Source organism: Eleutherodactylus coqui, chromosome 7, assembly GCF_035609145.1.
Source record: "Eleutherodactylus coqui strain aEleCoq1 chromosome 7, aEleCoq1.hap1, whole genome shotgun sequence".
Lineage (NCBI taxonomy): Eukaryota > Metazoa > Chordata > Amphibia > Anura > Eleutherodactylidae > Eleutherodactylus > Eleutherodactylus coqui.
The window spans coordinates 220934167-220959793 of record NC_089843.1 but is presented as its reverse complement, the minus strand read 5'-3'; the positions used below and the strand labels follow the sequence as shown (position 1 = coordinate 220959793).

The window sequence follows — 25627 nt, the reverse complement described above, 5'->3', positions numbered from 1 at the left end:
TAACGAGAATCTGTCATTAAATTGCTTTATTTAATACCTGTATCAACATAATTGTGGGTCGTGTAGCATGTACTGAGTGTTTTGTAATAAACTAAGAGACTCATCGAACGTCCACTGTACTAATGAACGAAGACTAGCTATAAGACATCGCGCTATATACCTGTATATACATGGTCTGAATATGACAAAGTGGTACTAAATAACGACAAGCACATGGTGAACGATAGAATCTCTTTATTGAGCACTGACCTGAGATCCAGGCTGACAGTCATATAATAGTACAATAGTCTGTATGCATTACCACCGCCCATTTAGCCTATAACGCATGTCCTCTAACATACCACGCAGGCACAGTGTTGGGGATTATGATGCGCAGCCTTACTCTGTGCGCATGCGTCAGACCCTGGGATACCGATGTGAGTACTGACATCTCACCGTCATTATATCATAACGCTGTTCGCTGCGGACCATCGGCTACTACACCCCAAGCTGATACAGATGAATATGCTAAGGCGCATGCTCAGATGGGGTGATGCGCTTAGCTCATCGGACGCTGCGCTCCAGATGGTGGAACGCAGCAGACACCATCGGATGACGACATCTTAGCTGCGCCCCCGGGAAGGTGGAATATGACTTGAGGGCGGAGATATGCATATGGATGGAGTGAAGCTTCTTCTCCTTGTGGCGGTGTATGGGAAGAGTGATCGTACAGTGGAATAGGGCAGAATGCACTATATGAGGTCAGTTATATGGCTGATCATACGATAGATGGTCGTACTGCATTCAAACACTGCTCTATATGGCTTTCCCTGGTTACCATGGCCACCTGTTCAGTGCTGTGGATCTGAGGGTTGTTCCCTCGGAGGCATATATGTGCCTTTTGGTTCATCCTAATACACACCCCTGAAAGGAGGGTCAAAGTAATCCCTATATAAGAGCCCGCACTGGAAACAGCTCATTGATACCAGCAGCCTACCATCAAGGCTGTTGGTTAGTTGCTCCACCATTTCCTTGATGTAATTCTTTACCATACTTACCAACAAGAGGCGTATTTAGAGAACAGAAAGCAGGAGACGGGTCAGATTATTAAAACTACTGTGTATTCTGTATAGAGCGGAGGATGTAGTATTCATTCCTTATTACAATCTCACCTCTTGCATGAATATCTTCTATTACCTCTTACTGGTATAAGATATATGGCGGTGTTGCACAATCACCTATATGCTATTACTAGAGGAATAGCTGGGTCCCTGCAGAGCTCCTTTTGTGAGTGAAACGCGTCAGCCCAGGACCAATTTATCTTTAGATTGACCAAGTTGACGCGCCCCTCCGCCTCCGGGGGTGCCGAACAGGATAAACTATTTTTTGATAAGTCATAGTGACACCAAACACAACTCTACAGCCACCTACTAAAGTGGATGAAAAACTTGTCCACATGAATCCCGATCAGATCACTCACAGAAATAAGTGAGAAATGCTCGATGGTTTTCTAATCCTCATTAATATAAGATGTTTGTTTGTGAGTCGGTGTTTTAATTTTAACGGTATTATTAAAAGTTACGTTTTATAGTCCAAAACAGTGAAAAGACTTTTCAGTCAGCTTTAAAAACCTCATTGGCTCGCTGGCTTCTCGTCCTGTGTAAATCCTCCTATAGGAGGTGAAGCGCCGAGAGAGAAGCCCACGATCCAGCGGCAAGTCTTTCAGTTTAAATGCACTGCATGAGCGCTGATGACATCAGCGGTGACGTCAGCGCTCGTACAGTCGTTTGAAAGACTGTCAGCCCGTGTAAAAGGGTCTTTACACGATGCAGGACAGCGCTCCTCTATAGTGTAATATATATGCAGAACAGCCTCTGACATCGAAGAGAGGTCCTGCATAGCGTTAGAAACACGGCTATGCACATTGTATACAGTTATAGGATGCCTCTATCTCTGTATGACAGACAGGAAATAAACATTGTCTTATTATATAAATGTATGTAATATACGAATATTTACAGGATTATTACAAATGATCTTCCCAAAACACTCATAACTTGTGTGTCATTTTCAAACAATTGCTAATAAGATCATCATGAAGGGTCGTTTTTATGTATTTCTGTGGAGTAATTCCAAGGAATCCACAAAGCGCTGTCCCACCCAAAATAAATCAGCGCTGGGGAGCGTGCGGGTGGCGGGGAAAATCGGATTGGAAAGGGTTAAAGCAGAAGATAGCAAAATCCAAAAGAAACCTCACGTATAAAGACAGTTTACCAATAACTCATTACAACCTCACAGGTAGACTTATGGAAACCTGCACAAAAACAAGAGTGCGATGGGATTGGGTGCTGGAGCCATGGGTGGCATGCTACGGCCCGGAGCGTCCCATGAGTTATTAGAGGGCCTTAACCCATTACTGTCGGCTCCAAAACTAACGGGACAGCAGGTCTACAACTGGACCTTGTGCACGGCCATCCACACGAGAGACAGAGAACTTTACACTCCAGCCAGCTGAAGCATTTGGACTGACTGCGGCCCCCATAACATCTGAGTAAGTGGACCTCTATAGGGATCCCGAAGAGCGTGAAGTCTCTGCAGTGTACTCAGATGGGTGGGTCACCTTGGCATCATGGTCTGGTATCACTGGAGGTCTATATTACAGCTATATGTGCACTGTTGCCGGTCAGTAAGCCGCATGGTTACAGTTGATAAACAGGTATACAGCATGTGGCCTTGGGGTTCATTTATCTTGTCCGACTCGTTCCTGGTATTTCTTGGTCTTCTCTACTCGGTGTCATCGCTGTCAGAATACGCACCCAACAAAGACAAGGAAGTTGCTCCTGAATTTGAAGTAGCAATTTGGGTGTGATGGGCGTTTCCTGCAGAAGAACAACAGATCATTAAAACACTATATGGCAACAGAATATTCCATTGTACATCAGGAGAAGCCCAAGCAGCCATCACTGTGATCTGGCAATGTTGATCCAGAGGAAGACTAAACAAAAAAAATGAGGCACTGTAACAAGGGGGCGCTCTAATAACTATGTACAGATATATCAGGGGTCAGTACAGAGCTCTCTCCCATCATCTATTATACCCAGGACTATAACAAGGGGGCGCTCTAATAACTATGTATAGATATATCAGGGGTCAGTACAGAGATCTCTCCCATCATCTATTATACCCAGGACTGTAACAAGGGGGCGCTCTATTAACTATGTATAATATATCAGGGGTCAGTACAGAGATCTCTCTCATCATCTATTATACCCAGGACTATAACAAGGGGGCGCTCCAATAACTATGTATAATATATGAGGGGACAGTACAGAGATCTCTCCCATCATCTATTATACCCAGTACTATAACAAGGGGGCGCTCTAATAACCATGTATGGATATATCAGGGGACAGTACAGAGATCTCTCTCATCATCTATTATACCCAGGACTGTAACAAGGGGGCGCTCTAATAACTATGTATAGATATATCAGGGGACAGTACAGAGATCTCTCCCATCATCTATTATACCCAGGACTGTAACAAGGGGGAGCTCTAATAACTATGTATAGATATATCAGGGGACAGTATAGAGATCTCTCCCATCATCTATTATACCCAGGTCTGTAACAAGGGGGCGCTCTAATAACTATGTATAGATATATCAGGGTCAGTACAGAGATCTCTCCCATCATCTATTATACCCAGGACTGTAACAAGGGGGCGCCTTCTACATCTAGAAGAAAGGTTTCTGCACGGACCTAGAATGGGGTTCTTTACTGTAAGAGCAGTGAGACTATGGAACTCTCTCTACCTAAGGACATGGGGATAGTGAAATCGATAAAAGAGTATAAGAGGGTCCTGGACGCCCTTCTTGAGTAATACAATATTACATGTTATATCACTGATTACTCAGGAGGGTCGGTGATCTGCGGATTATTCCAATTGACAGATTGGAGTCGGGAAGGAATTTTTTCCCCTTAAATGATGAAAATTGGCTTCTACCTCATTGTTTTGTTTTTTACCTTTCTGTGGATCAACATTGGGGGGCAGAGGGGTGGCTTAAAAGGCTGAACTGGATGGTCATGTGTCTTTCAGTGTAGCTAGATGATGGGTGGGGGTTCACCGCTCGGAATCCCCGCAGATCAGACGATTCTCAGCACTGCTATCAGTACAGACAGAGCAGCAAGCCAACTGCACCCCCCATATTGCAGCGGCCTGGACTGGTAGTGAGGGCACCGATCCTAGTGAACTCCATGTACACTGGCACAGGGGCAGCAGGGGTTTTGGAACTGATGCTAAAGTCCTAGATAAAAACACAAAACAATGGCCATATACTTACTATTATGTAACACGGGGTGCAGGTAATGCCCCATATCCCTCAGCATGCAGACAAGCAAACTGCTATCAGGAGGGGCACAGGATAGCATGTGTTACATATTAGTAGGTATATGGCCATTTTTTGTTTGCACATGTCCTTTTTCAAATGCCTAGATACGGCTGGACAGTAATGGTATACAGCTGGATAAGCCTGTATACATCATCACTCCTCCGATCTATGTGGAAAGGGCTGTACCACTTACCGCAGACTGTATGGGCAGCTCCCACGCATTGCAGGGAGGTACTGCGTACACGACTGCCCACATTCCACTTACACATGGCAGTATTTGGCATCAGTATTTGTAAGTCACACCCAGGAGCGGGTCTAGAAGGCGGACGTTCTATTGCAGTATATAGCAGAATCCTGCTGTGTGAGTGGGCCTCGGGCTGTAGATGTGACAGACTTGCTACAAAATTTAGTGTGGATTGAACAAAATCCACTACAAAGAACAGTACATGTGAGTAGCGGCACCTCCGTGCGCCAGGCCTGACCTACTGTATATCCCTGCATATTCTGCCATAAATTCTACATAAATCTGGCAGATTGGGAAAGTCACGCCCCCTGGCAAAGCCCCACCTACTTTGCAGAAAAGTGTCGAGGTCGGCACAAAAAAAAAGCTAACAAGTCCTCAATCTTTTATGCAAGTAGGACTTGTACAACTTTGTCAGAATGCTGCCATAAAAGCCTTTATAAAGGTCCCCAGAGAGTTCTGAGACTTTTCTGCTGTAGATTTGCAAATCCCCAACATGCCAATTATGTTGCACATTTGCCGTCAATTTCAACAACGCTCCAACCCATGCAGCCCGCTTGTGATTCACAGTACACTTAGCACAGCAAGTTTAATCCCTGCATCCAAACTCACCCGTAACTTATTATAGAAGCACTTTTGTAACTCTCGCTACATGATCTGTAGACTAAAGCCCCATTAACATGGGACGAATGTTGGGCAAACGATGCCCAACACTTGTGCCCATATGTACTGGCGCACATGCTGCTGCACAGGAGTATCGCTGGCTCACAGCGGGGCGGCTGCAGGAGATTTCTCTCCTCTTTCGCCCCTCTTCATTCCCTTAACGCAGCGGCCGTTTAGGACTGATCGGCTGATATTTACACTCATCGCTCATCGGTTAAGCTGCATAACATCCTGATCGCTCAGTATAAACAGCCACCGGTCAGTACTGAACGGCCGCTATGTTAAGTGAATGGAGAGGGGAGAGTGAAGCAAGAAATCTCCTGCAGCCGCCCCGCTGCGAGTACGAGTGTCGGACATCGTGTGACCAACAGTCGTATCGTGTAAATGGGGCTTTAGGCCTTATTTAGATAGGAGAGTGTAGTAATCCCTCGACTCTGGAGATCTCAGAGTTCCCCGACAAGATTGAATTGGGCAACGGCTATGGATGAAATAGGCCGGATGGAGGAGCTGAGGGCCAGAGAGGATGATAAATACTTGGGAGGCTTGGATGACATTCCACAACTGTGCAGGGTTCGAGCAGTGGCTAGCGGACGGGGCCTTACCTAATCATGGTTAGGTGAAGGGTATTGTGGTTGATACTGGACTGAGGCATTTCTTCCTTTCTTCTATACGTTCCTTCCATACTAGCCTTCTTTCTCCCCCCTCCCCCCCCCCCCGATTTTCCTTGTTTCCCCTCCCTCCCCCCCCTCCTCCGTATTCTTTTGACCTTACAGGGTGCCCTTGCTATTCATTAGCTTCTGGAAGTATGGTTACATGTTATTGGTCTTTCCTTTCTACTCAGTTCCCATGGGCCGGTTTATTTCGCCTGGTTGGTAATGCAGTAACATGGGTGACCTGCGTAGAGGTGACTTAACCACCCAAACGACTGGCTACCAATGTTTTGTATATTTGCCATTACATTGGACACACCAAAGTAATGTATTTAGGTCTGCTGTAAAGGTTGCATTGCACAAAGTTTCTAATAAAGATACTTACTGAACAGGTAGGTGAGCGTGATGTTGGTCAGCTCATTACACTGCAGAGGCCGCGCACTTTACACCGGTTTTCGAATTAACGTACAAAGGAACGCGCTTCCACGCCCTGCAAGTACTTTTTTTTTTTTCTTAAACGCACCCTGTGAGCCGTACCCCAATAGGACATGCTGCGATTGTTTTCCCCCTTAGAGGCATCACTGGTCTGTGGGGGAGGGGTGGGAACGGACATGTGACGTAACACGTTGACTTTAATGGCTGCGAGTTCTGTCAGTATAAAAGTTATATAAATCTGAAGCCGTCCGTGTGAACAAGACCTCGGGGTGCCTTCACCTCCCACCGGAAAAATGCCAATGGATTTATCTTGATTTGACATGGATATCGATGTGGTTTAGCGAAAACCACAACCGCATCGAAAACCGCTATAAAAGCTCACGCCGTTTCCGCAGTGCCGTATAAACCACGCCTCAAGTATACTTTCTGAATACACCCTAAAAGAAGTGAAAAGTAATCCAAAAATTGGACAGATCCTAGTAGGAGAATCCATCAAAACCATTCAAAAAGTTCCATAAAGCAACAGAAAGTAACCCCAGTCTAAGTGACAGATGTGAAGGAGACGTCTGCGGCAGCCAACGGGCGGCAGCCAACAGGCGGCAGCCAACGGGCGGCCGGCATCCAGAGAATGGAGACGATTCATCCAGTTCAATTTAAAAAGTTATGCAGTTTTTTAAACACTTCATCAACTTCTTGTGGTTTCCATGATGTTGAATTCCTGACATGACTTGTGTGTCCTGGGAGTAAATGATGAAGGTTCCTACTGAAGGATTACAAGATCTTAACCCACAAGCGGTGACATTGTCCAATATACTTTATCTTACACTTCAAGCAGCAAAACACTGCATTTTCTGAGCCCAGAATCCCCTTGACCGGCTGTCCTTACAGCGGAGGACATGCTATATGTTCAGTGTGATGCCCCCCTTACCTGTGGTAGAGTCCCAGCGACCCCCCCTATCTGTGCCATAAGGGGCATCGGCCTGCTTGGACAAAGGCTTCTTTCCTTGATCGGAGTCCGGGTTCCTTGAAGTCCTCACGGGATCTTGGCTGACGCCGGCCACGGAAGTCACTTTAGTTTCAGGACCTTTTTTCCTTCTTACAAGTTGGGAAAGTAGATTACAGCTCTTAGATCTGCCGCCATCATCATCTGCCTTTTCACCGCAGTGCTTCTTGCTGGGATGGGAGATCTAGAGTAGAAAGCACAAATGTGTCATATAACACCAAATGGAAACATATAACCTCCACGGCACATAAGAGCCGCCATTAGGAGGGATTATCCTCCGGACAGGCCATCAATAGCTGATCCGTGGGGCTCCGCTGTTGGGGTCCTCCACTGAACAGCGGATTGAGGGGTCCGCGGCGGCCCCTTCAGTCTTTACATTAGAGTACAATCCTGTTCACACGCCGAAGGCAGTACCTTTTAAAAGACACGTTTATTGGTCTATTTCTGCAGTACAAGAAAAAAAAACCAAAGATAAATGTGCAAATTCAAAGAACAGCAATTGGAAAAGAACGTAAAAAAAAAGGAGAATTTCAACACTGAATGGCTGTGATTGGCTGACGCCGCGTGTGTTAGCCAATCACAGCATTAGCTTTCTGGAGGCGGGGATTTCAAGCCCCACATGCAGAAAGCAATGCTCTGTCGGGGACCAGGAGGGAGCGACAGCCTGCAGCAGCGCCGCAGAACGCCGGGAGAGGCGAGTACTGCTTTTTTTTTTTACACCGCATTCCCGGCGTATAAGCTGACAGTTGGGGGTCGTCTTATACGCCGGACTATACGGTATTTCATTTTATACGTAGATACAACAATGCTTATTCCGCGCATCCAGGCCGCTCTGGTCGGCTACTTAGCAGGTTTCCAATTAAGCAATATTACTTATTTTTAGTAACAAAAGATCATCAATTGTATAGTCGGAGCTGCTGAATTAACTGGAACACCTCCAACAAGGTCAGAGAGGCACGCCTTAGGGTGCAAGATGGGTGGCGCTCCCAGTTGGGACTCCATGAACTCCAGGACATCACGCCAGAAGTCCCGCAGAACGTGTGCATGACCGTACCCACACCCATTAAGGATCTTGGAAAATCCCCACTGGGGACAAACCCAGAGTATATAATCAAGAAGGAGTGCAATAGATCCTATGTAGAAGTGTAACTTGTATTAGTTGCTCCCTAGCGCTAAACCAGAGGAGGACCAGAGCTGAACAGCAAAATCTCTCCGAGCATCCGAGTCCAGTTCTAGTAGATCAAGCTCCCATTTCCAAAGGGGCAAAACTTTGTGTCAAATGCCTATAAAAGTTAGAGTGGTCTCCGAAAATTGGCCATCTGAGTCAGTCCCTCCAACAGAGTCCGGGTGAGGGGGATGGTAAAACTGCCACACTGCTCTAATGGCATAACCGCATTGAAGATATCGAAAAAATCAGCTACTGGGGAGGTTCAAGAGTAATTGTGAGCAAGTACAGAAGTCTCCTACCACAATATCCGAGGGTAGTAACCGCATCCTGTCGCCAGAACATGGAGTCTGGAAAACGTTACAGGTGCCAGAGATATGGACTGCACCGCAAGGAAGTATGGGGGTCCATTTAGTCGGCTCATCTGGTACCAGAGTGCAAGACGGCAGATTTGTAAAGGTGACCCTCATGAGTATGGACTCCAGTCAGGGTCCACCACTAGGTTACCATCTGAGGAAGACCGCCACCATCCCGCATACACTAACTGGCTAGCCAGGTAATAACAGTAGGGGTGGGGAAGCGCCAGTCCCCCTCCCCCCATGGGCATACAGAGAATTTCTAATTGAATTCTTGGGACAGAGTCTCTCCACAAAATAATCCTTCCCATACTGTGGAGAGCGGTAAAAAAGTGCTTCTAGACCAAGATTGGAGAATTATGGACTACGTATAGAAATCTGGGGAGTAGCTCTGTCTTAATCAGATTGACACGGCCTACTAGGGTCAATGAAGGGGAAGCCCAGCGGGTCTCCAGCCCAACAAAGCAGCGAGGTTATCCTTGTAAGAGTGATCAACAGATCAGCGTACGACTATCCCGAAATAAGTCACCCCATCAACCCAACACAAGGGAGCGGGGAGGCTGCAGACGGACCAACTGATAACAGGCAGGTCTTATCCCAATTAACCAAATGTATCAAAAATAGGAAGTACTGGAGTCAAAGAGGACTCTGGATCTTGTAAGAACAGAAGAGTCGTCAGCATATCGTGCCATAGCTCCTCAGGAATCCCCAACTTGAACCCAATTACCGATGTGGACCTACGGATCTGGAGCCCAAGTGGTTGAAATGGCAAACAGGGCTGGAGACGAGGGCAGCCCTTGTGTCTGCCCCTAGTGGGAGGAAATGATGTAGGTAGGTGAGCATTAGCCCCGAGCTGCAGGGAGCGATACAGAACTTACACCCATCTAAGGAAAAGCAACAAGTATCTCCCCCCCACCAAGTCAGGAGCTTCACCTCAATACGAGCAATCAATCCCGAATTAGAAATGTTCAATGTAAGATTAGTAAAGGTTGGCTAATATTCATACTCTGCCCGATGTAAATCCCAACTGATCGGTGCGCATAATCTGATTAACAGCTCTATTAAAGCGGATTGCCAATACTTAACCCCTTAGTGACGTTGCAGGACGTGTATAGAGGGAGAGCGCGCCGCTATTTATCTCCATACAGCGCGGGCATTTATTACAGCTGACACCCGCAGACTATAGCTGCGATCGGCCAATCGCAGCTATTAACCCTTTAAATGCTGCTGTCCATTCGGACAGCGGCATTTAAATCTCCTGAACGATGTTTGGGGGGCCCGTTCAGCTCCCAAGCGGTGAGATCGGGGGAGCCGTGCAGGCGTCATGGCAGCCGGAGGCTTTCTAAAAAGGCCCCAGGGTGGTTTTGGGAGACTGCCTGTCAGAATGCAGTATGATGTAATGCTATGGCATTACGTCATACTGCAGGAGTGATCAAAGCATCGCTGGTTGTGGTCCTTTAGGAGGACTAAAAGAAAGTGTAAAAATAAGAACAAAAAGTTTTACTAATTATTTTAAAAAAAAGTTATAAAAGTTTTTTAAAAAAACCCTTGCAATAAAAAAAAAAAAAAAAAAAAAATCTAAATAATAAACCAAAAATGTGTTTGGCATCGCTGCGTCTGTAAAAGTCCAATCTATTAAAGTAACACATTATTTACCCTGCACAGTGAACGTGGTCCGAAAAAAAAGAAAGAACGCCAGAAATGCACTTTTTTGGTCATTCAATGAATGGCTGTGATTGGTTCATGAGTGCCGTGGTTCAGCTAATCACAGCCGGCCCTTCCTGGAGGAGGGGATTTTGATCCTCCAATCCAGGAAGGGCTGGCAGAAGACTGAAGACGAGTGTCGGAAAGCTTCAGTGGAGAAGACACGCTGGAGATGACAGCGCCTATTAGGTGATGCAATGGTTTTTTTACTGCAGCTAGGGCTTATACTTCAATCCCTTTATCTTAATGCTCTCACATATCTAAAACGTATTATAATAACTTCTAGTCACCTTGGTCAGGACATCAGTTGGTTTCTCGTCCCAGGCCGGCTTGGATACATCAGAGACAATTTCTTCCTCAGAGTCGGAGTCCGCCACTAATCGCCTCTTTTGAGCTTCAGCCAACATTTCCCTACAGATAAAGAGGACATATAAAGGCTTTATTCATACAACACGACCAAACAGCCCAGAGTCACCGTGTGTTCATCTAAAACGTCCAAGATGTAACTCCTAAAAAATGGAGAAACTGCTGACATACGCCCGAAACACAACGGAACAGAAATTAAGGCTACAGAAGATCTAGAAGTATTCTACAATTTCATCTAAAAGTCCTAAAAGAAATCCTTCAGGACTGAAAAACCTAAATGTCGCGCAGAAACGTGAGAATCCGAGTTACTGACCAACTCCTCTAGGACAGGACCAGAGAGAAGGACATCGCCAAGTCAGAGGGTATAAGTAGTGGCCTACCTAACAGGGGTCTAGTATACCCTATTAAAGGGAATGTGGCTTCAGACAATGACCTATTGTTTAAATACATTTTTATCTTAAAGATATTTTTATTTTTTCTTCTCATTTTCCAGGTCATTATGTATACTTTAAAAGATCCTACGTGGTAACTTGTTGTTTTCACTCAGGTCACTAATGATAGGCGGAGACATCCTGTTCTGTACGGCTGCCTCGTGGACCACAGACATAGGTGCCACTTTACACAGGACCACTGTGCCCGACAGACGTCCCACAGACTATCTGTGCTGTCAGACAGAAGCAATAGCTGTTCAGAGAATGGGGGTGGAGCGCGGCCGGAGAGCTCGTTCAGTGCCGTTCGTGGCCGCCTGTACACCGAACCACCATCACCTGTTTCCAGCGATTATTCGAGCACCAATCGCCCCGTGTAATGGTATCTTAAGACTCATTGACTTCTATGGGAGTGATTCCAGGCATGATCTCCGTGAAGAGGTCAATGTGCAGGGAGTAGATAGACACCGCTGACCACCAATTGTGAATGGTGGATCCTGTGCCATCTACATCTACAGTGGGTCCGGAATGTCTTCAGATCCTTTCACTTTTTTATATTTCGTTATGTTGTGGCCTTGTGCAAATTGGAAAAAAAAAAAAAAATCTAGTTTTTACTTAGGGACATTGTCTTGTTGGAAGCGGACCCTTCTGCCCAGTACTGAGGTTCCTTGGCCTCTGGATCAGGTTTTCATTAAGAATATCTCTGTACTTTGCTTCATTCATCTGTCCATCAACCCCGGCCAGTCTCCCTGTCCGAGACGCTGAAGAACACCTCTACAACATGATGCTGCCCCCAACAGACAGAACACTTGGAACTAAGGCCAAAAGTTCAATCTTGCTTCCATGAGAGCAGAGAATCTTGTTTCTCACAGTCTGAGGGTCGGTTGGCTTTTATGTCTCTTACTGAAAGCCCAGATTGGTGGAGGCTGCAGTGATGGTTGACCTTCAGGACATTTCTCACATCTGCACACAGGATCTTTGGACCGTTGGGTTATTGATGTCCTCTTTTACCAAGACCCTTATTCCCCGATGACTTAGTTTGGGGGGGGCGGCTCTAGGAAGAGTCCTGGTTGTTCCAAACTTCTTCCATGTAAGCATTATGGGCCGCTGGGCTCTTGGGAACTTTCAGGGCAGCAGAAATGTATTTGTCACCTTCTCCATATCTGCGCCTCCACACAATCCTGTCTCTGAGCTCTACAGGCAGTTCTGTCCTCCTCATGACTTGGTATTGACTTGGATATGCATTGTGAGCGGTGAGACCTTATATGTGTAGAGGAGGGGGAGGGGCCAGGAACAACCTTTTAAAGCTATGTCCAATCAACTGAACTTCCTACAGGTGACTCCGGTGAAGGTGTAGAAGCATCAAAAAGATTATTAAGAGCACTGGGAGTCCCCAGATCCAAATTTTAAGTGTCATACCAGGGTCTGAATGCGGTCAATGCAAAAATTTAGCTTTTCATTTAAAAAAATAACTTACAGATATTCCTAAAATTCTGCACTCACTTTGTCCTGATGGGGTACTGAATGCAGAGTGATGGGGGAAAAACTGACTTTTTTTCCTTTAAACTTGCACAAGGCCACAACATAACAAAATGTAAAAAAAAGTTAAAGGGTCTGCCGACGTTCCGTACCCACTGCAGGCGTCGCCTTTAATTGTGCCTATGATGACTGCTGAAAAGTTCTCTCTACAGAACAGGAGGTGTTAGACTTGTTCGGCCCAGTGGTTAGTCGGAAATAGTAAGGATTTTTTTTTTTTTAAAGGGGAAAAAAAAAAGCCCCAAACACTACAGCAAACATTGCGCTCGTCGCGGCGCTTTTCTTATTTTTAATCTTATTTCCTCCAAATTGAAAAAAAAAATCCTAACTCTTATTTATCCATCAACATCGCTGTCCGAGAGCCGCTTGTTGGTTTTTGCGGGACGAGTTGTATTTTTCAATGGTACAATGTAGAGTATCATAATATACTGAAAAACTTTTTAAAAAATTCTGAGTGGAGTCAAACGGCAAAAAGCGCAACTCCGCCATCTTTGGTGGGGTGGGGTTGTTTCTACGGCGCGCACACGGCAGAAAAAAATGACATACCAAATATGTTTTAGGGGGGTTTTTTTAAGTTTTTTTTTTTTTTTTTTTTTTACAAATATGGGAAATGGATTTTAATGCCACTTTCAGAACAGCAGAATTTAAAGGGTTAACAGACACAATCAGCAGGAGTGCTGATCGCAGCTGTTACTTACAGCCGGCACTTGCCTGCAACAGCCGGCACCCACACTGTATAAAGCAGGATTGGCTCCCAATCCCCCTCCATACAAACCCTGAACCTGCGTTAAGGGGTTAAACTCAGCAAATAAAAGCAGTTCCCAATGACTCGAAAAGGAGTGCATTAATAACATAAACGGAAGTTCTGCCCAGAAAACCACTGCCTGTAGAGTATAGGTGGGACCGACGCTGCTGCATTACTCAGGGCTACGTCCATCCAGCATTACGAGATGAGAAGCAAAACAATAGTAATACGTTTGGTGCTACCATCCCTCCATAATGCTTAGGGGCCGGTAGAGAAGGCAGCCTAAATCTAGGTGCCCCACCCTGCTAATACAAGGATCGTAGTAGGCTTACTAAGAAACAGTCAGACAAGGCAGGCAAAAAGGTATAAAAATTAAGGAAGGGAAATCATTTTAACCAAGTTTCTAACGACCAATCAATCAATGGCAGAGAGGCGCTGCTACAATTTCTAATAAATAGTCTTCTATGTCAACCACCGTACTAAGGCCTCATGTCCACGGGTGCTCACGGTGCAATCCCGCAGTGGCTTCCACCCGTCCTCGCAGCCATGAGGCCCCAAATGATATTTACTCACCTGTCTGGACGCTGCGGGGCTCTCCTCCGTCGCGGCCGGATCTTCTCTTCTGCCTGGCGGATGCGCTCATGCTGAATTTTTATTTTTTTTAATCTCCTGCTCTCCCGCGGATCTGCGGCACAGTCACAATGAGAGCTGCGGGTGTGCCACAGCAGGGATGGCTTCCATTGACTTCAATGCAAGCCGCCCCTTGGGATCCACAGAAAAATGGAGCATGCTCCGAATTTCGACCTGCATGCTGGGAGAAATAGATATCTAACATCCGCATGCATTAAGTTGCCCGACGGATGCTAATTCATCCCTATGGGCTTCTAGAGCTGCGGATCTCCTCCGTGTGAGACACGCTCGGTTTTATAATAAGTCCTAAAAGGTCAAAAAGCACCATACAAAGACCGCCATCACCGTACTGTCAGCTACCTGATCTGCTTCTCATCTTCCTCTTTCTCCCTCCTCTTCATTTCTTCTTCAGTCTCTCTGTAGACACCCAACATAGACTCAAAGTCCACATTGGCCTGACGCTGGTTCAGCTCTTTCAATTCTTGCAAATTCTCCAAGATATCCATTTCCATTTTAGAGTCCTTTGTTCTGTTTTCAAGAACCTGAAACACATTAGGTACAACTGTTAACAAGTTAATGATACAGGCCGACTATAGAATACTACTCTATGGCGTGAAACCGGGTTTTAGTGAACGCCGACGCTTGTGGGACATTTTTTGCAAAAAAAAAAAAAAATGTTAACTACGAAATGTGTTCTAAATTTTTTCATCACTTTTGGTGTTTTTTTTTCCCAAATGAAGCGTTTTCTGGGGTGTGGAGGTTTGTTTGTTCCTCAGGCATTTTCCCATAAGCGTCTCGAAAGAGACAAAATAAAGGACTAATAAATATAAATGTATGTTGTGAAGTAGTGACCTAAAAAGGCACCAAAAAATAATTGGTATTCAAGGTGTTTTTCTACCAGCTTGAAAAGGGTAGCAAAAAAAAAAAAAAAGGTCTTTGAAGGTCATTTCCACCCAATATGCATATTTGATATAAATTAGATTAGTGAAAAAAAGAGAAAACTTTGCTAAGTGTTTTGATACTTCTGTACAAAGAAATAGGAATTATGTTGCAGACAAGGACTTACAATTTCATAAAATCATGCAATGGTGTCTAAATACTTCCCCGTACTGAACGCCAATAAGCTGGAGCTAGGATGTAGAACAAACCCCACTCCGTGACCCAGCTTGGTGTATGCATTACCCGAAAATACACAGTGCTTATATAGCAAAGGCTTTTTTAATGGTGGACGCCCCCCTGCAGAAGCAGACCAGTGTAAGGCGCTAATGGTCAACCATTTCTAAACAAGAAATTCTATTGGGATTGTGTCATGTATGTTGCGTGTGAATTGTGATGAAGGCGGTGGTCAGGCAGGAATAGCCCCATGACGTACAAGGTACGTGTTTGCAACACACAAGTGGTTTTCTCACTGCCTGCGAGAGGTTTTATTGATACCGACATGTGGCTTGGCAAGCTGGAAACGCACGGCCTGTCCGTATGTCTCATGTGTCGGCGGGTCCACACTCCGGGGCCCGGCAGCTGAGGGTTTGTGGTGTTTTCATAAACTATGTTTATCTACTCACCAGTTCATTAGCCCATGTACTAATAGTAAGGAGCTACCTGGAAATGCCCTAGGAGGCCACACTGAGTCAGCGCTGGGACCCTTCGAGGTCTGCCCATACTCATACAAGGGTCCCGTCTTTGGTCTCACCTCTTGTATTCTGCGGTCATGGCAAACAAACGGCTAAACACCAGATCAGAGGTTTGCTGATCTCAGCCACCAGACTGCAGCTGCTGCAGGAACTACAGCCATTGCTCCTGATCGTGCAATAGCCATCATGATGTGGGACCACCCGACACCCAGAAGAAGCAAGACCCCCCTGAGAGGCTGTAAGGAAGATGCCACACTCCCCCCATAAGACATTGTTATATATTTACATGTACTACTGATTAAAAAAAAAAAAGTAATAAGCACCTTTTTATTGTATAAATTACCAGATTTCTATAAATGTGTAAAGAAGCCCCCACCTCTGGCTATAATATGGCGCGCCGCAGTGACTTCCTCCCACGGCGGCGCCATTCTCTTAGTAACTTTATAGTCATTGAGTGTAAATGCCGGCAGCAGCTGACTGATAATTAGCTCATTCTTCAGTTTCTGCAGGCATAAAACAAGCGGCGATCAGCCATGTAACCAGGCCGCTGCTCGTCGCTGTACACCTACCTGTCGGTCTCACTTTGGCTGCTGCTTCCATTGATATTCGTGGTCACATAGTAACTGCTGACTCATCACCAAATGGATGAATATTTAGTGTCTGGGCTGCAGTCAATGTCAGATGGCTGAGGCTGAGCGCGGCCGCCACTCGTCTGTCCCGACTACTGATAAGACGTCTTTACTATATTAGTACCTTCATGGGATTATTCAGCTCCTCATCTTCACGTTCTTTCTGAAACCGCTTCTCTTCCTCCTCGATGAGTTTTTCTGCCTGGAAGTTCCGCGTGGCTCCGTGTTCCATGGCATAATCTGTATTTTCTGGATCTGTCTGGTGGATGACAAGTGATCAAACAGTTATATGCAGCAGTGAATACACGGACGACTCCATCCCTAATCAGACCCGGACATTTACCATATCCTGCAGGGACCCCCCGCGATCATCTACCATGTCCTACAGGGACCCCCCGCGATCATCTACCATGTCCTGCAGGGACCCCCCGCGATCATCTACCATGTCCTGCAGGGACCCCCCGCGATCATCTACCATGTCCTGCAGGGACCCCCCGCGATCATCTACCATGTCCTGCAGGGACCCCCCGCGATCATCTACCATGTCCTGCAGGGACCCCCCGCGATCATCTACCATGTCCTGCAGGGACCCCCCGCGATCATCTACCATGTCCTGCAGGGACCCCCCGCGATCATCTACCATGTCCTGCAGGGACCCCCCGCGATCATCTACCATGTCCTGCAGGGACCCCCCGCGATCATCTACCATGTCCTGCAGGGACCCCCCGCGATCATTTACCATGTCCTGCAGGGACCCCCCGCGATCATTTACCATGTCCTGCAGGGACCCCCCGCGATCATTTACCATGTCTTCCAGGGACCCCCGCGATCATTTACCATGTCTTCCAGGGACCCCCCGCGATCATTTACCATGTCCTGCAGGGACCCCCCGCGATCATTTACCATGTCCTGCAGGGACCCCCCGCGATCATTTACCATGTCCTGCAGGGACCCCCCGCGATCATTTACCATGTCCTGCAGGGACCCCCCGCGATCATTTACCATGTCCTGCAGGGACCCCCCGCGATCATTTACCATGTCCTGCAGGGACCCCCCGCGATCATTTACCATGTCCTGCAGGGACCCCCCGCGATCATTTACCATGTCCTGCAGGGACCCCCCGCGATCATTTACCATGTCCTGCAGGGACCCCCCGCGATCATTTACCATGTCCTGCAGGGACCCCCCGCGATCATTTACCATGTCCTGCAGGGACCCCCCGCGATCATTTACCATGTCCTGCAGGGACCCCCCGCGATCATCTACCATGTCCTGCAGGGACCCCCCGCGATCATCTACCATGTCCTGCAGCGACCCCCCGCGATCATCTACCATGTCCTGCAGGGACCCCCCGCGATCATCTACCATGTCCTGCAGGGACCCCCCGCGATCATCTACCATGTCCTGCAGGGACCCCCCGCGATCATCTACCATGTCCTGCAGGGACCCCCCGCGATCATCTACCATGTCCTGCAGGGACCCCCCGCGATCATCTACCATGTCCTGCAGGGACCCCCCGCGATCATCTACCATGTCCTGCAGGGACCCCCCGCGATCATCTACCATGTCCTGCAGGGACCCCCCGCGATCATCTACCATGTCCTGCAGGGACCCCCCGCGATCATCTACCATGTCCTGCAGGGACCCCCCGCGATCATCTACCATGTCCTGCAGGGACCCCCCGCGATCATCTACCATGTCCTGCAGGGACCCCCACAATCATCTACCATGTCCTGCAGGGACCCCCACGATCATCTACCATGTCCTGCAGGGACCCCCCGCGATCATTTACCATGTCCTGCAGGGACCCCCCGCGATCATTTACCATGTCCTGCAGGGACCCCCCGCGATCATTTACCATGTCTTCCAGGGACCCCCGCGATCATTTACCATGTCTTCCAGGGACCCCCCGCGATCATTTACCATGTCCTGCAGGGACCCCCCGCGATCATTTACCATGTCCTGCAGGGACCCCCCGCGATCATTTACCATGTCCTGCAGGGACCCCCCGCGATCATTTACCATGTCCTGCAGGGACCCCCCGCGATCATTTACCATGTCCTGCAGGGACCCCCCGCGATCATTTACCATGTCCTGCAGGGACCCCCCGCGATCATTTACCATGTCCTGCAGGGACCCCCCGCGATCATTTACCATGTCCTGCAGGGACCCCCCGCGATCATCTACCATGTCCTGCAGGGACCCCCCGCGATCATCTACCATGTCCTGCAGCGACCCCCCGCGATCATCTACCATGTCCTGCAGGGACCCCCCGCGATCATCTACCATGTCCTGCAGGGACCCCCCGCGATCATCTACCATGTCCTGCAGGGACCCCCCGCGATCATCTACCATGTCCTGCAGGGACCCCCCGCGATCATCTACCATGTCCTGCAGGGACCCCCCGCGATCATCTACCATGTCCTGCAGGGACCCCCCGCGATCATCTACCATGTCCTGCAGGGACCCCCCGCGATCATCTACCATGTCCTGCAGGGACCCCCCGCGATCATCTACCATGTCCTGCAGGGACCCCCCGCGATCATCTACCATGTCCTGCAGGGACCCCCCGCGATCATCTACCATGTCCTGCAGGGACCCCCCGCGATCATCTACCATGTCCTGCAGGGACCCCCCGCGATCATCTACCATGTCCTGCAGGGACCCCCACAATCATCTACCATGTCCTGCAGGGACCCCCACGATCATCTACCATGTCCTGCAGGGACCCCCACAATCATCTACCATGTCCTGCAGGGACCCCCACAATCATCTACCATGTCCTGCAGGGACCCCCACAATCATCTACCATGTCCTGCAGGGACCCCCACAATCATCTACCATGTCCTGCAGGGACCCCCACAATCATCTACCATGTCCTGCAGGGACCCCCACAATCATCTACCATGTCCTGCAGGGACCCCCACAATCATCTACCATGTCCTGCAGGGACCCCCACAATCATCTACCATGTCCTGCAGGGACCCCCGCAAGTTTCCGGACTTCCTTACCTTAAACGTGATTTCCGCTAAGCATCTTGTACATTTGATATAGAAGCGGAAGATGGGCAGCCCCAGGTATTGCTCACTTTGAACAGTTTCCTTTCTGGCATTGAATTTTTTGCCTTTATATATATACTCCCCACATGTTTTACACCTATAAGAAGAAAGATTTGGTTAAAAGTCATACTAAACCTACAAGTACCATAAATTATTTCAGGAACTGCCAGATTATCGGGTACATTGTTCTAATAATGGGTAAAATCATCAACCGCTATCCGCATTCCTCCGCAGAGTCCCCCGACATAGATCATGTGACATGACAGCATCACGCAGTCGCTGCAAACGTGTCACCTGCATATTAATACCGCAAATCATTAATCCAAGACACCAAATTCCTTGTTATGGAACCAGCTTTAAGGAGTCGCCCAAAAGTGGTAAAAGTGGGGCAAAGGCAGCGGGTAATTCAAAATAAAGTAAGCGTTACCGATAAAGCCAGTGATTGGCTGCGGCGGTCATGTGTTGTCCTCGTGATGTCATAGCTACAGCCCCGTTGTCCGGGGGTGTCCAACTCATTTCCACCAAGGACCATTTGTAAAGGCTCATTCACACAGGCATATTTGCGAATTGTCTTACTAAGTGCATATTTTTTTACGCTCGCAATACTGACAGCCTAAACAGCACTGATTTGCATCGGGGGAGTCAGACAAACACATGAAGGAAAAAAATGTTCCATCGCAGCGTACCCCATTGTGGATGGTATTAGGGACCAAAATTAAAGTCAATGTGATTGCATAAATACGCAGTGCAGACTTGTCATACACGCATAGTCACTGCGGATTCACACACCAATGCAGGATGAATCTCTGCACTTCTTACGTCTTCTTGTGCACAGCAAAAACGTAGCGAATAAGCGTGTAAAAAAAACACAAAACCGCAAGAGGGTCCAAATACAGAGTTAATATGCAGTTTAAAAGTGATGTGTACTTCACAGGCAAACTGCATCCGCCGGTGCGAATGAGCCCCTCATGTCTATGGAGCTCCCCGCACTGTGATGGGTTTCTCTCCTTCCACCTCTTTAGCCCCGAGCTTCCTACCTTGGCAGATGGCTAGGGTGCCAGGTAGGGGGTCAGAGCTACTGCCACCTTAGAGGGGCTGAACAGAGAGGTGTGGAGGTGTGCCGGAGCTCAGAATCAAAGATGGCAGCCACTCCCTGTGCTGGCCCGCCCCCTCTGCGTCCTCTGGGGCAGTGTTCCCCAACTCCAGTCCTCAGAGACCCCCAAGAGGTCATGTTGTCAGGATGTCCCCAGTATCGCACAGGTGATGTAATTATGGTCGGTCCTCAGACATTGCCACAGGGGTTCTTACCATAGGATATCCTGAAAACATGCCCTGTTGGTGGTCCCTGAGGACTGGAGTTGGGGACCCCTGCTCTGGGGAGTGTGGAGGGCTGGGAGATGTTGCTGCAGCAGTGGAGGATTCAACAGGCAAGTAACACTTACCCGATCTCCGACAACCCCTCTAAGACCCCCATAGTCCGTCACTTGTATCACTGCTGGAAGTGGCAATCAGATGGTTCATTTTGTACCGCGATGACTCATTAGTAATGAGAGACCCTGAGCTTGTGAATCAAGACCGGATAGATCTGTGTGATGGATAGTACATGCTGTCCAGTTAGTGCGCCGCAGAAGAACGGGGACGTTGGACTAGTAGCCCCCCTATGTAGGACAGACTTCTCCCCACTAACGGGGGACAAGCTGCTGATGGAATACCGGTAACAAGTTATAGGAGCCATCTAGCAACCAGCAGCCACCAGAGAGCACTAGAGGGGATTACTAGCGCTCATCATTATAGTCCAGCTGTGCTCTAAATTTCAGTTTTATAACATAAATTTACACACATAGAGTCGGGCTTAGTCAGTATTCTTTGGATGCCAGGAAAATAAAAATAATCACATTTTTGCGGTATGTGCCCAAACTGCACCTTTTAGGGCTTTGGCATTGAGCCATTGCAAACACATGTGACCGTTGCAGCCAATCAGTGAGCTTGGTGATCTACGGCTGCTTACCGCTCAGGCCAGCGATAGTCTTCAGCGATTACATGTGTATACGGCAGTTTACTGCTCCAAGCAATGCAAACAGAGCAGCGGCGCGGATGAGAGCAGCGGCGCGGATGAGAGCAGCGGCGCGGAGTAGCGCTAGTTTCTATTTAACCCCTTTCCTGCCTTCTGTACATTTTAATATAACTTGGAAAACCCCTTTAAGTCCAAACATGAAGAATACAAGTATTACAGCCGCCACGTCTGGAGTGCCGAGAACACTCAGTAATAGAGGCGATGCAGCTCTATGAAGGGCCCCAACCTGCTGGATCACAGACCCCCACAAGGGCCCGGGAACATGGCGGCGGCAGCATAAGACTTCTTACTGTGACTGTGCAGGCAGTTAAATGGTTAATGTCTTGTGATTTACACGCAACAAGCATACTTGCCTCATGTTGAACGGCGCCATCAGGCGCACCACATACTGCCGGTCCTTGGGAAGTTTCAATTTCGGGATCTTAGATGGATCAAAATCCGGCGGATAATATTTCTAAAGTTGAAAAGAAAAAAACTGTTATTTTCCTCTCGGAAAGAGAAGAGTGACGTAAAAAAGACGAAGGCGGCGCGGCAGCGGGGATGCCCCCTACGGGCGCAGAACTACGAATGGGATTCTCGGGGTTTTCCCATCCAGTCAATGCTGGTCTCAGCCATCAGTGGAGAAGACGCTTCTGTACTTCACGGGCGGCCGCTGATCTCACCAACACCTCCTAAAAGGTCACACGGCAGGATTATGCATCCGACGCCCGTCCCACAACGCGCCAGCAATGCCCCCTGTGGCCCATCCTACAATGCACCAGCGATCCCCCCCGAGACCCATCCTACAACGCGCCCAGACAGGATGGCAGCAGTCTGCTGGAAGAGCCACATCTGGCAGGATGGGGGCCGCAGGGTCGGGGGATGTGATTGTCACACTTGTGACACAGCAGTGGGTCCTCATCATAGGTGGGCACACAGCGGGGGAGGGGCATCAGGGCACAGACCACATCCTGCGGCCGCCGGCCCTTCTGGGAACTTATAGCTTTAGTTCAATCCCACAAGCTGGCAGCTTCCTTAAAGGAAAAATTTACTTCCCACATCGGGGGTCACCGGGGTCAGGTCTCTTCGGGGTCACCGGGGTCAGGTCTCTTCGGGGTCACCAGCGGCAGGCGGTGTGGTGACAGACATGCTGGCCTCAGCGGTCACTACCAGCAGTCCGCCCTGCAGAGGAGTCTGTGCGGACCATCAACAATCACATACCGCTGTCTTCCTGCGCACAAGACTGCAGACCCCGCAGGTGGCGCTGCCCGCCTCTGCCCCCGGCGACCCCGCAGGTGGCGCTGCCCCCCTCTGCCCCCGGCGACCCCGCAGGTGAAGACCTCAGACCGCACGAGCTCTGCCGCCCCCGCGGCAGCCGCTTGTCTCCCTGCAGGTGGCGTGGGGTCCCCCTAGAGGCACCGCTGCTCCATAGTCCCTCCTTCCCGTGAGTAACACCAGACTTACATTCAATACTTTACGCTCCGACATCGTTCAGCCGCTGCTGCTTCGTCGCACAGATGATACGTCACAGCCGTCCGCCGGATGTGGGGAAGGTCACGTGCTCTTCTGTCGCATCGATTTTACGTCACAGCCGGCAGCCGGATGTGGAGAGGGTCACGTGCCCCTCAGTGACTACACGTCTGCTTGTCCTGGCCTCGCCAGCCGCGCACAGCTCTCTTCGTTCCTGGGAGAAGGGTGTAAAGTTGTGGCGGCGCTGCTGAGTGTGACAGCGGCCCCCTCCATTAATAGATGTATAAGCGGCCACTGGAAGGTGTGCGGGGCGGCAGCCCTGCGGAGGACACCCCTATGGCCATAGAGCTGCGGCCCTGCGGAGGGTCAGGCAGAGGATACCCTTATGGCCATAGAGCTGCGGCCCTGCGGAGGGTCGGGCGGAGGACACCCTTATGGCCACAGAGCTGCGGTCCTGCGGAGGGTCGGGCGGAGGACACCCTTATGGCCACAGAGCTGCGGCCCTGCGAAGGGTCGGGCGGAGGACACCCTTATGGCCATAGAGCTGCGGCCCTGCGGAGGGTCGGGCGGAGGACACCCTTATGGCCATAGAGCTGCGGCCCTGCGGAGGGTCGGGCGGAGGACACCCTTATGACCATAGAGCTGCGGCCCTGCGGAGGGTCGGGCGGAGGACACCCTTATGGCCACAGAGCTGTGGCCCTGTGGAGGGTCGGGCGGAGGACACCCTTATGGCCACAGAGCTGTGGCCCTGTGGAGGGTCGGGCGGAGGACACCCTTATGGCCACAGAGCTGTGGCCCTGCGGAGGGTCAGGCGGAGGACACCCTTATGGCCATAGAGCTGCGGCCCTGCGGAGGGTCGGGCGGAGGACACCCTTATGACCATAGAGCTGTGGCCCTGCGGAGGGTCGGGCGGAGGACACCCTTATGGCCACAGAGCTGTGGCCCTGCGAAGGGTCGGGCGGAGGACACCCTTATGACCATAGAGCTGCGGCCCTGCGGAGGGTCGGGCGGAGGACACCCTTATGGCCACAGAGCTGTGGCCCTGTGGAGGGTCGGGCGGAGGACACCCTTATGGCCACAGAGCTGCGGAGGCCACCCTTATGGGCACAGAGCTGCGGCCCTGCGGAGGGTCGTGCGGAGGACACCCTTATGACCATAGAGCTGCGGCCCTGCGGAGGGTCGGGCGGAGGACACCCTTATGGCCACAGAGCTGCGGCTCGTTCACACTTGCGGGTTTTATGGCTCCAGTTTTATTAAAAACTGAAATGAAACCCATTTGTCCCACCTGCACTGCTTCCTGCTCATCCGTGTGATGGTTGCTCAGCGGCCGGCGCTGTGATCTGGTCATCAACATCTGATGCCGACGTCACCCGATTAGTAGGTAGGACCTCGGCACTGCGAGGGCGCAGCGCGAACCACTGAGCCACCTTGTTCCTTCACCTGCAGAGGAGATCTCACCCTGATGCTAGTTTCCCACGGCGAGGGCCATGTCACACCCTGATTCACGACCCCATATCACCCTCGCCATCCACGTGAAAACAGCCTCTCCTCTCTGCCGCGGCCGTCACAGCTGCATCGGGGAATCGTGGAGCTCTCCAGTTGCTTTCAGTGTGGCCGGCGCCGCTGCAGCCACCCTAAGCATCGATGGGAGATCTGGCAGCTGGATATATTGTGCCGCCATGTGCTTCCTGTACCGCGGTGCCATGTGGGGGAGCATCGCTCATGTGTCGCCCCATTCACAGAGAAGTCATATTCCTGCGTCTCACAACACACAAACCACGCGCCTTTCTCACCGGTGTGAAGGCCTCTTAAGGGTAGTATCACAGCGGCGATCGCTGCACTATCATAATTCTGCGCCGCAGCGCTGCTTTTTCTTGCAAGATCATCACTGACACTATTTTCTCACGCAAACGACAACAGGACCTTCTAATGTTAATTAACATCGTATGGAAATCACAAGTTTGTGCATTACAATAAAACAAAGACTCCATACGGAAACGGGCAAAAAAAAGAGCAAAACGCGGAAAAACAGGACAAGCCAAGTTATGCAATACATTACATGTACCCGATCCCGGTTCCTATAAAAACTAGAACTTGTCCTACAAAATCTAAAGGTAACCTACAGCTACACTGACCGGTAAGAGTGATGACCGATGGAACACAAAAGGGGAAATGATTTACCGACTCCTAGGCCTGTTTCACACGGGCTACAAAATGGCAAGAGGTTGGCACCCCTATGGCGTTAGGGGGACCAACATGCTTTTGTATGCCAACTTAAAATGCTACCAAAAGCATGTGGATCGGTTGAGAGAACCGGCGCTCCAACCTTTCAAAGCAGAAGAAACTCCGTTTGTCCCTAACTGTATAGTCCTTCTCCCACAGAACGGGGCTCGGCCTAAAATCAGGTTTTTATTTCTATGCATCAGAAGCTGGAGAATCCATAAGCCACTGGCAGCGGAAGGGTTAACTTGCGCTCTGCACAGTCTCGGAGATCT

General features: G+C 49.3%; 1 protein-coding gene across 1 annotated transcript; it reads right to left on the bottom strand.

Moving 5' to 3' along the window:
- Nucleotides 1-217: 217 nt before the first annotated feature.
- YJU2 (YJU2 splicing factor homolog) lies at nucleotides 218-23226 on the bottom strand. The gene is made up of 8 exons (XM_066574451.1): nucleotides 23127-23226; nucleotides 22037-22137; nucleotides 19562-19706; nucleotides 16675-16809; nucleotides 14651-14832; nucleotides 10876-10996; nucleotides 7286-7544; nucleotides 218-2858 (listed from the first exon to the last, which is right to left on the bottom strand). The coding sequence occupies exons 1-8, from the start codon at nucleotides 23148-23150 to the stop codon at nucleotides 2764-2766; spliced, it is 1062 nt and encodes a 353-aa protein (XP_066430548.1). The 5' UTR covers nucleotides 23151-23226; the 3' UTR covers nucleotides 218-2763.
- Between the last annotated feature and the right edge of the window lie 2401 nt (nucleotides 23227-25627).